Source organism: Trachemys scripta, chromosome 17, assembly GCF_013100865.1.
Source record: "Trachemys scripta elegans isolate TJP31775 chromosome 17, CAS_Tse_1.0, whole genome shotgun sequence".
Classification (NCBI taxonomy): Eukaryota; Metazoa; Chordata; order Testudines; family Emydidae; genus Trachemys; species Trachemys scripta.
In genome coordinates, this window is record NC_048314.1 from 17,490,459 (window position 1) to 17,503,967 (window position 13,509).

At 48.7% G+C, this 13,509-nt stretch overlaps 2 protein-coding genes across 3 annotated transcripts in view; one reads left to right on the top strand and one right to left on the bottom strand.

The window, feature by feature from the left end:
* Window positions 1-9,689, top strand: part of ADAMTSL2 (ADAMTS like 2) — a 45,430-nt gene extending 35,741 nt beyond the window's left edge. The window contains 5 exon segments of the mRNA XM_034752146.1: window positions 2,872-3,042; window positions 3,520-3,540; window positions 3,542-3,697; window positions 6,293-6,437; window positions 8,782-9,689. Of these exon segments, the coding sequence (XP_034608037.1) occupies window positions 2,872-3,042; window positions 3,520-3,540; window positions 3,542-3,697; window positions 6,293-6,437; window positions 8,782-8,900 (612 nt within the window). The 3' untranslated portion in view covers window positions 8,901-9,689.
* A 475-nt stretch (window positions 9,690-10,164) lies between these two features.
* Window positions 10,165-13,509, bottom strand: part of FAM163B (family with sequence similarity 163 member B) — a 62,474-nt gene continuing 59,129 nt past the window's right edge. For both annotated transcript variants that reach the window (XM_034752088.1, XM_034752087.1), the window contains one exon: window positions 10,165-12,935. In XM_034752088.1, the coding sequence (XP_034607979.1) occupies window positions 12,543-12,935 (393 nt within the window). In that variant the 3' untranslated portion in view covers window positions 10,165-12,542. The remainder of the gene's footprint in view (window positions 12,936-13,509) is intronic.

Sequence of the window (13,509 nt, forward strand, 5' to 3'; positions counted from 1 at the left end):
GGGGGGGGGGGGGGGGGGGGGGGGGGGGGGGGGGGGGGGGGGGGAAGAGGGGGTAGTATTCACCCTGGTTCTGTTCAATCAGGCAGTCAAGTGACATAGAGATGCTTTTGTAGTAATAATCTCCAGTTCTTTCTCCCCAGAATGATTGCCCTTTAAGAGCCGCGGTGAGCAGGGGCTATCTTACATGGTTGGGTCTCTCATATTTAGGCGCGCTAGCTGTGGTCTCACCCTCTCTCTGTCTCGGTCATATCTGAGTGAGTGAGAATCTGTCAAGCTCCGCGTTCAGATCTATTGTTTTGGTTCCGCTTCAACTCTAAGGGTACATCTACACTACAGGGGGGAGTCGATTTAAGATACGCAAATTCAGCTACGTGAATAGCGTAGCTGAATTCGACGTATTACAGCCGACTTACCCCGTTGTGAGGACGGCAGCAAAATCGACTTCTGCCGCTTTTTGTCGGCGGCGCTTACTACCACCTCCGCTGGTGGAGTTAGAGTGCCGATTCGGGGATCGATTGTCGCGTCCCAACGGGACGCGATAAATCGATCCCCGAGAGGTCGATTTCTACCCGCCGATTCAGGCGGGTAGTATAGACCAGGCCTAAGTAAAGGAGGAATTCACTGGGGAGGGTTTTGGAAGGAGAGGAGCATCTTTGCTGCTGTTACTTTAGCCTGGTCTTTTGTTCGGCGTGAGTGGAAAAGGAGTGTGTCCCTCCCTACAGCCCGGCTGGTCTGTTTGTGAGACTGGCCAGAGGAAGTGATGTGGTGAACATAGATGAAATGATGTGGAGTGTGAGAGAGATGTCACAATAGAGCAGGTTTTCTATCCCCATCGTTAAGAGCTCCTGGGTGTCTTACAAGTCATAGCTCAATGGTCATTTAAGGGAAGTGGCTTGCTTAATCAATTGATCCAGGGGCAGTAGGGTGACTAGTTAAGTGACACAGACTTATCACCTCCCCACCTGGCAGCCAACATACCTTCCTCTGCTCAGTCTTACATTGGTGAGGCTCTTCGTTGGGAGATCTCTCATGCCACATGAGGCCTCCCCAGCACACAAGCCCTGGGGTGCAGGAATCTCCAGTGTACACGTGCAGAAAAGCATGGCCCTCCTTTGAGTTTACAGTCAGTTGGATGTGCAAAAGCGGATGTGCAAACTTTGAGCGTGGCTTGTAGCTAGCTGAAAATTTGATCCACAGATTCAAGGCTCATTGTGCCTGTTTTTGCATTATCTCCCCCCCGGAACTTTCCATAGCTTTGATGTGATTTTTCCAGTTAAGTTAGGGGTGCACTGCCACTTCCTTGCACAAGTGAAGCCCATTGTTAAAATTGTAGAGGTTCTGATTCAGATCTGGATCCAGCACCAAACTTCCTCTTAGTTTAGGAGTGTTTTGATGCAGGGGTCAGGTTAAAGAGCATCTCTAAGGATCAGACCCTTGTTTTCCTGGCTGCAGCACAAAGGTCTCCCCCTGCAGGTGGATCCGAGCCTGAAATCCTTGCTCAGTTCTTCCTCAGGCAAAATTCCCTGGGACTTGACTGTTAGAGGACTTTAGCATTTTCCATCTGCTGCATGAAGGTGACAGGGTCTCTTATCCCTGGCTCAATCACCTCTGGGTATAATCTTTGCTTGACATTGCCAAAGTTCATGCGATTCAAAACAACCTTCCACCCAACCCTCCCTCCCCCCCAAAACGTTCTTAACAAAAAAAGGTGCTGTGTGGTTGTGTCACATGGACCTTGTTCCCAAGCTATTTTTATATAGATTTTGATTCATTGGCATTGTCTAAAAATAAGTGGTCTCCATGGCGACGGCTGCACTGTGGGATGTAGCGCATCTCCTTAAAGAACCGCAACAAAAGCCCATGGGAACTCTCGGTGTTTAAAATATAGCTTAAGACAATACCTGTGTGGGGTTCCTTTTATTTAAATGCAGGGGATATATTTATAACCATTTACCTTATTTTTCATGGTCTCTTTGAAAGCTGCCACCTGTTTCCTCTAATACAGGCAAAACACTTGGCTTTCTCTATTCCCCTTATAGCCTCTCCCCTGCCAGTGAGACTTGAGTTTAGGGGTGACCAAACTCCATTTCCCAGGGATGCATTGACAGCCACGTCCCTCATTTTGTGCCGTATTCCTGACTAGTCCCATTTTGTGCTGCTCAGTGAGCATGGGTGGCAGGGTCCAGCCCGTCATGGTCATATGCCATCGATGTCCTTAGGTTTTAAAAATAAATGGCTACCACCATAATATTTGGGGGCCTTTAACTCGGGGGCATACGTTGTTTCTTGGCTGAGATCACCAGCAATCAATGCAGGGGATTGTTTTCATACGGAAGGATGGTCTTGTGTTAAGGCTCTGGGCTGGGACTCTGGGTCCAATAGCCAGTTCTGCCACAGACCCCCTGTGTGACTGGGAGCAAGTCACCTAAACTCTTTGGCCAAGATTTTGTGATTTTTTTTTTTTGGGTGCCCAACTTGAGACACCTTAAAGGGTCCCTGACTTTCAGAACACGCTGGGGAAACGAAGAATGTGGCTCTTTGTCAGGCTTAGTAAAATTCCAGTTCCTAGTTAGCCTGAGGTAACTCATTCCATATTGTTAAGAGCTGCCCATAAGGGAGCTGATTTTGCCCAGTCAAAAATGTACACACACGGTCCCCGCCCCAAGGGACTTACACCTGAGGTCAGATTGAGACACACAGAAATCCCGCCCACTCTGCCATGGCCCCGTCGAGATGAGGGTCTCACGGAAGCCTTCCCAACAGCCATGTGTTTGAAGAAGGGATCAGGGAGGAGCGGGGCCGCTCACAGGCATGTGGGGTATTTGTACCCTCCCATTACTCACCAGCACCTCTCTGCTCTTTTTGTTTCAGTGCAGTGGCAGCTGTGGGCAAGGGAGGATGATCAGGCACGTGTACTGTAAAACCAGCGATGGCCGTGTGGTGCCAGAGTCCCAGTGCAACCTGGAGACCAAGCCGCTTGCTATCCACCCCTGCGGGGACAAGAACTGCCCTTCCCATTGGCTGGCACAGGACTGGGAACGGGTAAGAGCCAACCCACCTCGAGACGTGCCTGTTCCAACCGATGGGTGCGGCCGGCCCATCCATCTAAGGGAGCGAGCCTCGGGAGGGAGGGTGCTGAAGGGGGTCTTGACTCCTGGGTCTGTTCCCCAACTTTGACCTGCTATGAAGCATGTCCCCTGTCTGGACCTCAGGCTCCCCAAGTGGGGATAATACTAGAGAGCTCAAGTGCCTCAAATGGCCTCATTGCTAGGTCACTAGTGTGATTCCACCCCCTGCTCCCCCATGGTGTTGGCAGTGGGTGGTGGAGGGCCTGCGTGGGATCCTGGGCAGACTGGTGGGGAATATGCCTGTGGACATCATTCACTTGGAGGCCAGGAGTGAGCCCAGGCTGGGAGCGCGGTGAGCTCCGGGCTCTTCTGTCTGAGGTCACACAACATTGGACGTCTCTCCGATGCTTCATTTTGGTCTCTCTCTCTGGCTGGCTTCTGTCCTTGGCAGTGCAACACCACGTGCGGCCGGGGGGGTGAAGAAGAGGATAGTGCTGTGCCTAGAGATCGTCAATGGGAAAATCAAAACACGGAACCCCACCGACTGTGATGTCACCAAGAAACCCATAGAAGAAACCACCTGCTTTGAACGGCCTTGTTTCAAGTGGTACACGACTCCCTGGTCTGAGGTAAGGTGCAGCCTGTAGGAACTGGAATTGCTGAGGTCTAGGGTGTATTCTGGGGCAGCCGGGGATCTGATCAGAGCAGGGGACTAATGGATGGGAGGCAGCAGCATCCTGGTGAGAAGTAGGAGAGTCCAGTGGATAGGGCACCAGATTACGCGCCAAGAGATGTGGGTTCTGTTCCTGTCTCTGCTGCGTTAGCTTAGGCAGGTTATTTCCCCATTCTGTGCCTCAGTTTCCCGGTCAGTAAAATGAGGACAATGGCACTTGTGCACCTTTGTAAAGCGCTGTGAGCTCTGCCGCTGGGAAGCAGTAGCTGAATGCTCAGTAACATCATTGCTGATGGGCACGCTGGCGGGAACCCTCAGCAGAGCCCGGCGGCTTACCTCACGGGGGGGGAAGAGGCAATTGTGTGGCCCTTCCTGTGCAGGGCACGTGGAAACTGCTCTTTCCGGAGCAGTAAAATGTTTTCAAACGCTCACTCTGCTGACGGCTCAGTGGGGTTGATCACATGCCTGTTATGTTCATAGGATGCCAATCTCCGGGGTGGTCAATCTAGAGCTGTTCATGGGTGCTACATCCTCCCTTTCGCTAAAGATGCGAGGGAGGGGGGAGTCCCATTCCTTTGCAAGGCTGTTTGAATACGTGCACTGTGAATGAGTGACACCTGCTCATCAACACAGCAATCCTTGGAAAATGCGCCCCCCTCTCCCAGCCCTGCCCCCACCACGAAAGAGCCAGATCCTTGCCCTGCTCTGTCTGGCACGGCGAAGCCTGCGCACCTTAGGATGACGGTTCCAGTTTAGCTCACATGGCACAGCCGGTGATGGATCAGCCAGAGAGGCGTGGCGCGATTGCCAAGAGCTGATTAGGAGTTGGCTACTGGTGCCAAGGCAGCCTTAGCGGAGTGCGGGCCCTGCCAGGATGTAATCAGTCCTCTCTGTGCTTTTGGAGAACAGCAATGAAAAGAAGTGTTTGGGTTATTTTATTTTTGCAATTGCTTGTAGGAGTCTGGCTTAGTCTGCAGAGGCAGCCGTAGTAATTGTGTTATGGGACAGAGGAGGGAGCTGTAAAAGAGAAGGGGGAGATATTGGCAGAGAGTGGGGCTGGGAGAATTGGGGTCAGCAGGACTCGGAGCAGGAAAACACTTCCCGGTGTGTACTCTGCCGATGGATCAGAGGAATAGGCAAAGATTTCCCTGTGTGGTACTGGGGAAAGCATTGCTGGTTTTGCTTGTAGCGTTGTTGCTGTCATGTGGGTCCCAGGAGATGAGAGAGAAGGTGGGTGAGGTAATATCGCTAATTGGACCAACTTCTCTTGGAGGGAGGAATGAGCTTTCGAGCTTCACAGGGAAAGCGTGGCCCTTCCACCAATGGAAGTTGGTCCAATAAAAAATATGATCTCACCCACCTTGTCTCTTTGTCGATAGTTTTGGGGCAGTTCCCAGTGGGGAGCCATCTGCATCCCCATGTCGCTACTGCTAGTGTGAAGTCCCCCTCGCCTCTCTGCAAAGAGAGAGCACGGCCTGAATGGTGCATGGAGGAGGAGCTGACCTCTCGTGCCTAAAGATGGTCCCTACAGAGCAGGGTTGAGGCACATAGGTAGGGGTCACTGCTGAGAAGCTTTGCCCTGTTACAGCCTGTCCTGTGATGAATGAGGGTGTACCAGTCACCGGGGCTAGTTCTCGGGCATGACATGTACGAAATCCCTAAATCTATCCCAGGAAATTGTGTAACAAGTCAACTCCCTAACCGCGTGAAAACTCAACCGTGGACCTGACTCTGGTTTCAACCATGTGTCAGGAGCAGCTGTAGGCCAACTCCTGTCTTGCAGTCGGTGGCCAGAATCCAGACCCCAAAAGCTGGGTCTGGCTGTGGGGGTTCCTGGCCCAACTGCCGCAGCTGAGCCTCCGTCCTGCCTCGCACAATAGCCGTGCATGGTGCTTCAAAGGCAAATCAATAACCACAGGCCCTTCAAAGGTCCGATCAGCTCGTTGAGTTTAGTTTTTAAAACCAGTCATTGGTGTAGTCTAGAATCAACACAGCAGCTCCCACTGCAATGCCAGCGTGACAACGCAGCCAAACGTCAGTAAACAGAGACAGGCCGTACTCAGGGTGGCGTTGGCTTTGCCACATCTGAACGAGGCCCACCGAGCCACGGGCCCTGTTTCGGCTGACATCCCAAAAACGGAGGGGACTGGGTCGTTGAGGGCTGGGTGTCACCCAGCGTGCTGTGCTGCTCCCCTTGGCTACACCAGCCCCAGGCATGAAACCGCCCTGTGCAGAGGGTCAAAGCAAGGCCTAGATGCTGCTAATGTGGGACATGAGTGATGCCCGGCTTTGCATGGCGGGGGGATGTCTGTGTTGTGCTGAGGGAAGGCGGGCAGGTTTTTGGATTGGTTTCGCAGCCACCAACGATTTGATTTAAAAGAAAACTGTTGCACCATGACAGGGTTACTTGATTCTTTCTGAAAGGAGAGCAGTGAATCGCTGTGCACCCCAAAAACAGGGCTCGTCAGTGTCTAGTCAAGGTTTTCAGTGCACAGCCCTTGGAGGCCTGCTGCCTCTGCCAACAATATCTCTGTCTCGCTCTGTTCCCCAGTGCACCAAAACCTGCGGCGTTGGCGTGAGAATGCGAGATGTGAAGTGCTACCAGGGCACAGATATTGTTCGTGGCTGTGACCCGCTTGTGAAGCCTGTTGGTAAACAAACCTGTGACCTGCAGCCCTGCCCTACTGAGCCACCAGGTGAGGAGAAAGAATCCAGATTGTGTTGCCAAGACAGGGTTTGGGGACGTGTTTTCAATGCAAGCCAGTAAGGAACAGGAGCTAGACTAAGGCCTTGTCTACATGGGAAAGTTTTTACCATTTATACAGACTATACCTTTATACAGGCTAAACCAATATGGGTACACAGGTATTGTTATACCGGTCTAACCCCTGTGGGGACACAGTCTGCTCTAGGAGTGGCCGTTATTGGTTCACTTATGTTGCGTAGGAAGGGGCTTAAGCTAAACTGGAATAAGCCATTTTCACACTACTACTTCCCAGGTGCATTGATCCTCCGAGGTGCTGAGCACCCTCCACGCCAGTCCTGTGGCACTTTTCGTAAGAGCAGAAATCTGGCCAACATGTTACTTCCCCTCATTGGTACATAGTGCTCGGGGCACTTGTCATATGCCTCGTAGCTGCCCTCCACCCCAGAGATGGCTGCTTTTCAGTGGCAATGTATGTGTATTGTTTGTACAGTGATTTGGGACCTATGCATGCATCTTGATTCATGAGGACCACTAGCTACTGTGCAATTAGATGCAGCAGAGGCCGTATGGCTTTGGGACAGAGCACAGGCCTGGGACCCAGGACACTTGGGTTCTATTCTTGGCTCTGCACTGGGATGCTGGGTGATGTTGGGCAAGTCACGGCAAGGCTCTGTGCCTCAGTTTCCCTATCTTTAAAATGTGGATGATGATACTGACCTTTGTAAAGTGCTTTGAAATTTACTGACAAATGACGCTGTCTACAGAGTTTTTCTGGATTTATTAATTTAAATTTGGGGGGGGGGGTTGTTTTAGCTATTTTTGAGTGTACTGTAGATAGCAATAATCGGGGGGGTTTGGGGCTGTTTGTATAAACACATAGTACTGTTTCAAACAATACTACATTAAAGTGCACTAGGGCACATTCAGAGCACACCGGCAGGGTCTACGTGGACCAATTAATGCATAACACATTAGCACACTTTAGAACTCATATCCCTGTAGACTCCACTACTGCTCCCTGTAGACAAGCCCTTCAATACAAACTAGGGTGCAGAGAAAGCCCCTTTATAAACAAATTGCACTGGGAAAGGGGTGAGGTCAACACAAACTGAGTCACCGTTTCCAGTGTTTTTCTGGTGTTTATTGGTTAAATACCAGTTTCAATTTTTTGTACCAGGGGTGTTTTATAGAGGTTGATCAGTTACATCAGAAGTCCAAGCTGTATACGAGTAGTATTATTATATTGTATTTTTTCCAATGGAAAAAAAATCTGCATTCAGCCCAGCAAACGCGTAATGGTGGCAGGTGCCCATGAGTGTCTGGATAAGTTGGCCTCACACATGCTATTCCTGCAGACGGCCGTGTTAAGTTAAGGGGTGCCTTTCAAAGGAATAAAACTCTGGCCTGAAGACAAAAGCTAACTCTGCGCAAGCTAACTCTGGTAGCATGCGTCTCTGTGAATTCCCACTAATGTTCGAGTAAGTTTCAGCTCTGCCATTATTTTCATGAGTTTGGTCTCTGAATGTACTGGGGGATTTGTAACGATCTCATTATCTGAGTGCAGTCTGGTGGTTCAAAGAAACCGTGAGTGTTAGTGAGCATTTAGTTCTAATTCACTAATAGGATTTGGGAATTAGAATAGTCCTACAGCTAAAGCACAAACCTGGGAGTCATAGTTGAGTTCTGTGCCTGACTCTGCCATGGCCTTGCCGTGTCACCGCTGGTAACCCAGCTCCCCCATCTGTCACCCAGGGAAAGTGATGCCTGCTCGCAGTCGTGAGGTTTGCAAGGCGCTTAGTGACCCTGGGCCAGAAGGCAGCATGGAGGGGCAAAGTATTGCTAAAAAAAACAGCAATTAGGTGGGATGCTTGTGCACCAGCAAGTCCTTCCAGCCGTCTAAGTGATGGGTCCTGGCTCCGCTCAGCAGCCTCATTGTGGGAGGAAGGTTTCCCATTCGTCCACTCTCCCACCTGCTCCAAGATTCACCACAGCTCCCTTTATTGAGAGCGAATGTGTGCTGCGCCCGGATGGAACTGGATCGGGCCTCCTCCTGCCATTCAGCTGGTCTCTCACTCTGATTTTTTACCATCATACTGCTGCACTCTTGATCATTTCACATGTGTATTATGATACGTACATTACTGTCTTTATGTTACGTGTCTGTACAGCGCCAGGCACGGTGAGGTCTTGGTTGTAGATCAATAAAACCTCCCAGGAGGCAAGGAGTTAAATAGCGTGGGAGAAATGAGCTAATAACATAGACTAATTTTTTTTCATACTGTTGCCTTCTGACCTCACTCATCTGAGTGCCAATATGTGTTTCTCTTCTCTAGATGACAGCTGTCAGGACCAAGCTGGAACGAACTGTGCTTTGGCAATCAAAGTGAATCTCTGCAGCCACTGGTATTACAGCAAAGCCTGCTGCAGGTCCTGCAGGGCTCCCCACTCCTAGTGGAGAGATTAGACTAATTACTGCAGCACTTGGAGATGGAAGGAATTAAGGGTAGACTCATTTTGAGCATCCAGCATTTGGCAGGAGAAGTAACATACACCCGCGTGATGCTCCCGGGTTTGACGTAACCACTTACCGATAACTCATCATACCAGCATTATTAAGCGTTAAATGTGCCGCAGACTTGGGGTAAGGATGTTTTCTTCCACCACTGCAAAACTGCTATTCTGATTCCTCGTAACGGCGGGAAATGGCATCAACATTTTGTTTCGAAGCTGACATGAAAGCTTCGTTACTACTGTACATTGGTAGCATGTGATTATCAAAAGCTGTACATAGAATCTTGTATATTTGATTCACTCTTAATGCCAAACAGTCACTTGTTTTAAAAGGTCTGTTCTTTGTTTTCTGTGCGAGTTTCAAATTGAGAACGTCAAAGTGTCAACCATGTGAAATTAAAGCACCATTATGTTTGCCTTAGCAGAGGATCCTATAACCTGTTTTCTAATTCATCCCACAAGCCTGCTTTCTAGCCTTAATTTCCTTTATGTTTGGGAGCTGAATTTCATTCCCTAAATGAGTGCAAGCCAAAGCCTTTTGTAATATGTAGGTGTATACTTTTTCAGAGAATTTTATCTTATAATCAAACTTTAGTTTCATAGGCCTTATAAAAATCATAATGCTGACATTGTATATAATAATGAAACATAACTGCACTTTATATCACAAAAAAGACGTGCTCTTTTTAATATATTTGTTTACAAACAGTGAACTTTAGCCCTATAATCATTAATTTGTACTCGTATGTATATTTTAATAAAATTGTCATATTTATGGTGGTATCTAGTTTTATTCTTGAATTTTTAGCATGTCTGTCCCTGGATATTGGTGCTGATGAAGAGGTATTGGATAGGTGTCACTGTAAACGCAGGGCCTGATCCTGCAAACAAGCATCACTTACGTTACTACGGGAGGAGACCTATTGAAGTCAATGGGATATAAGCTCTTCGGGGCAGGGACTCTGTTCACACAGCATCATGCCATGACTGGGGCTCCTAGACATTATGGTAAATACAACTAGTAAGTAATAATCCTATGACTCTGTGGATAAGTTGCCCCCAGGGCGCACCTTCCAGGACTGGGGGGGCCAATCCTGAGCACTTCTGGAAAAACCCCTCCTCTAGGAGCCCACATGATTAACACTCGGCAATATGATTCCAAACGCCGCCAATAAAAAAAAACTCAGCCTCTGAAATCATGGCAAAGAGTCGTTTATTTTTTTTATTTGCTTTTTTTTTTCCCCCCCAGTGAGTCCAGAAGTCCTGTACAACAGTTCACCACGTGAAGGTTAGTGAAACAGACGACATCGCTTGCTTAGTTTCAAAAATCTACTGGAAAAAAAAAAGAGGAAAGATGGCGCTCTAAGAACAGCCACCAGAAATGCAAAGAATCCAAAGGCTAAATGCAGCTGAAACAAACTCGAATAAGACTCGTACAATGGAAGAAACCGGTAGAAGCAGCCGCTGTTACATCAGATCACTTAGAAGACGGAACATTCCCAATGAGCACATTTACAGCAATGCGTCCCCTATTAGGGAGCTCAGTAAGGAATAAATCCAGCATATTTAACTTGTTACAAACCAAGACAAAAAACCCCAAGATGGTCTAAGCTATTAAGTCCTAAAGAATGACGAGTACTTTAGAAGGTCTCCCATGGAATTAAAAAAGCTCAGGGTCAAAAGTATCATTTCCAGTTCGGCTGCATCCAGTGGTTATAAACAACCGCTTTCCTTGCCGAGAGCAGGTCTGTAATGAAGCAACCTGAACCAGAGCATGGCGCTGAGCAAATCAGAGTCTATTTGCAGCCAGTCCATGCTCTGTAGCTGAACGAGTCGTTCTGCAGTTACAGAGCAATGCTGTTAGCCTGAATAATGTACAGTGCCATTACAAAGGAGATGGTTCGTAGAACAAATTGTATGCACCAGATAAACAAGCCTTGAGAGAGTGAGTTGCAAAAGACCTTTCCATAAGCTTCGGTCACTGCTGGTTACTTCTTCTGCTAAAGAAATTGTAGATGGTTTGTTATTTAAACGAATAAAACGATCCCTGTCATGCTTTAGCCAGGGAAGTGCCTTACTACATCAGCACAGCAGTCAACGGCTCTCTAAAGCTTCCAGAGAATTTGGTGCTTATGGATTTGCAGCATACAGAAACTATGAGCCTGAGCCTAATTTCAGTGCACACAGGCAGCAGTTCACTTCCTCATGTTAAACGACCTAAACCAGGCTATTGATTGGGTTCAGACCCGCTGGGGTCTAGCTCTCTGGCTGCTAGCATGACAACAATTTGGCAGGGTTTGAACGGTTATCAAAACAAAGGAAAACAATGGTGCATTTTTACTTTTTGCGGCGAGCATGACCTTGAAAACTCGGACAAAGCCTCTTCCAGAGCAATCCCTGTGCAAAGCCACGTAAGGAGAAGGGAATGGGAAAACAGCTAATCGAGGCCGTGCCCTGGCCATTAATGACTGCACAGCAGCCCCATTCTGGGCCATACATGGCCTTGGCTACTGCTGCAAATTAGCAATCCTATTTAGCTGAGCGCTGTCGGTGACTTGTAATTGAGAATGTGACTGTTGCTTTGTTTTAAGTCTAAAATGTGACAAATTTCCAGATGGAAAAAATAAAATGTCCTCTTTAGTTTTGTTTAGCCCTCATTTCCCCAGTTTAGAAAGAGCGTGTGGCATTGTTGGGGTTTTTTGGTAATATTTGCAAAACCAAAACTGCTCAGTGCACTGTTCTCCCGTTACAGAAAAACCTGAAAGTTCTTGCATGTGCTATTTAAAAAAATACTTTCCATTGATTCCAGATGCCTGATACATTTCAGCTCTGGGGACCTCCACTAAAGGAAGAGACTTTACAAGAGTTGTGCATCCTTAACCTCAAGGCACTTCCCTTCAGCACTTGTGCCCAAAAAGAGGGAGACAGAGAGCGCCGGCTTCATAGAAAGCTCATGGATAACCGTTAGGATTTACTAACCAGTAAATTAAGCTGATCTAGGAAATTCACCCCTATCTAGAGAGAGACTGCACAAGACTCTGCGTGACAAAATCCCAGTTGGTCCTGCTTTGAGGCCGTCAGTGGTGCAGAGACCTGGTTGCAGGTCCCCTGTGGGGGGGGTGAATTTCATCCACAAAAAGAGGCTGTCGAGTCCTATTCACCTGTGCAGTGCTCATCCGCTTTGTCAGCCATTGCAGGAAACCTGCCTTTAAGATTGCAAACTACCCCATAGCAATTGTCGATGATGGGTATGGAGGGCCCTTTTTAGGTGTAGGAAAGGATGCACAATATCAAAATCTCCTCAGTATAAAAAGAAAACATTTTCAATGTACAGCACTAGAAAACCTACCACATACAAGCTGCAACCTCTACAATCATCTCTCTCTGGCTTTTTTTGCTTACCCTTTACCTAGTGATTTAGTATATTTATATGCCTATCTAATGTATAAATACATTCATCATTTTAAAACACTTCCATGGATTTTAAAAGTTTCACCGTTGTTAAAAGCCACAACGGCATAGAAAAAGCCTCACGCTGAGGGGTCATTTGCCGGGCAGCCCAACGGTGTGGGGCTCCAGCCACTCAGACGTCGGTGCTTATGCTCCGACTGCGCGAGAAAGCTTCTCGCATGGCTGACAGCCGGTTGGGGTTCAGAGCTTGCAGGTTGGTCACGTTCACCGGCAGTTCAATATCTTCCTGGCTGATGGTCTTGTAGCTGACCCGGTCGCCTCCATTGTGGACCTCATCCGGCTGCTGCAGAAAGAAGGTAGGTGGATCATAGTGGGTACAACTAGGGCAGACAGTCCTGCACTGGGAGTGCTGTTTGCTGAAGGGTGAGGAGGAGGAGGAGTAGAGCGAAGGCCCATTGGTCAGCACTACATTGCGGTTGCTGTGAAGCGGAGGGATGTGGGAATGCACGGCAAAATCTGGCTCCTCCTCATCCTCTTCAGATTCCTCCTTCTTGCAGCAGTAATACTGAAAAGCCAAGGAAACCATTGATTACTTAAAAGGGACTCGAGCCTACAGCCGCGTCAGTCTAAACAGTAATGGATTTGCACCTGGATTGGGAACGTACCAACGTTTTCAGGGTTTCGTTTGGTTCAACCTATGAGAAAAAGATGGGCCATTTGCAACATCCTGTGCTGGATTTGAGTTGGGATTTTGGACATTCCCAAAGTTCAGGGTCGTTCAGTCCCAGGCCCCATGTCTCACTCTGTATTCTGGATAAAACACTACTAACTGTGCTGTAGGGCACAATCCTCTGTTAGCAAGGGAGGGACCAGAGAGGGCTGAACAGGACTTCCCAGCGCCAGGCTCCATCAGCCTCAGAAACTGAGCCCCTCCCCTAGGGTTACCATACGTCCTCTTTTTCCCGGACATGTCCGGCTTTTCGGCACTCAAACCCCCGTCCGGGGGGAATTGCCAAAAAGCCGAACATGTCCGGGAAAATGCCGGCCAGGCACTTCCCCTCCCGCGGCCGGAGGCTCTGCTCCTCCCCTGACTCTTCGGCTCGGTTTAAGAGCCGGGCTGCCTGAGCGCTACCGGCTTC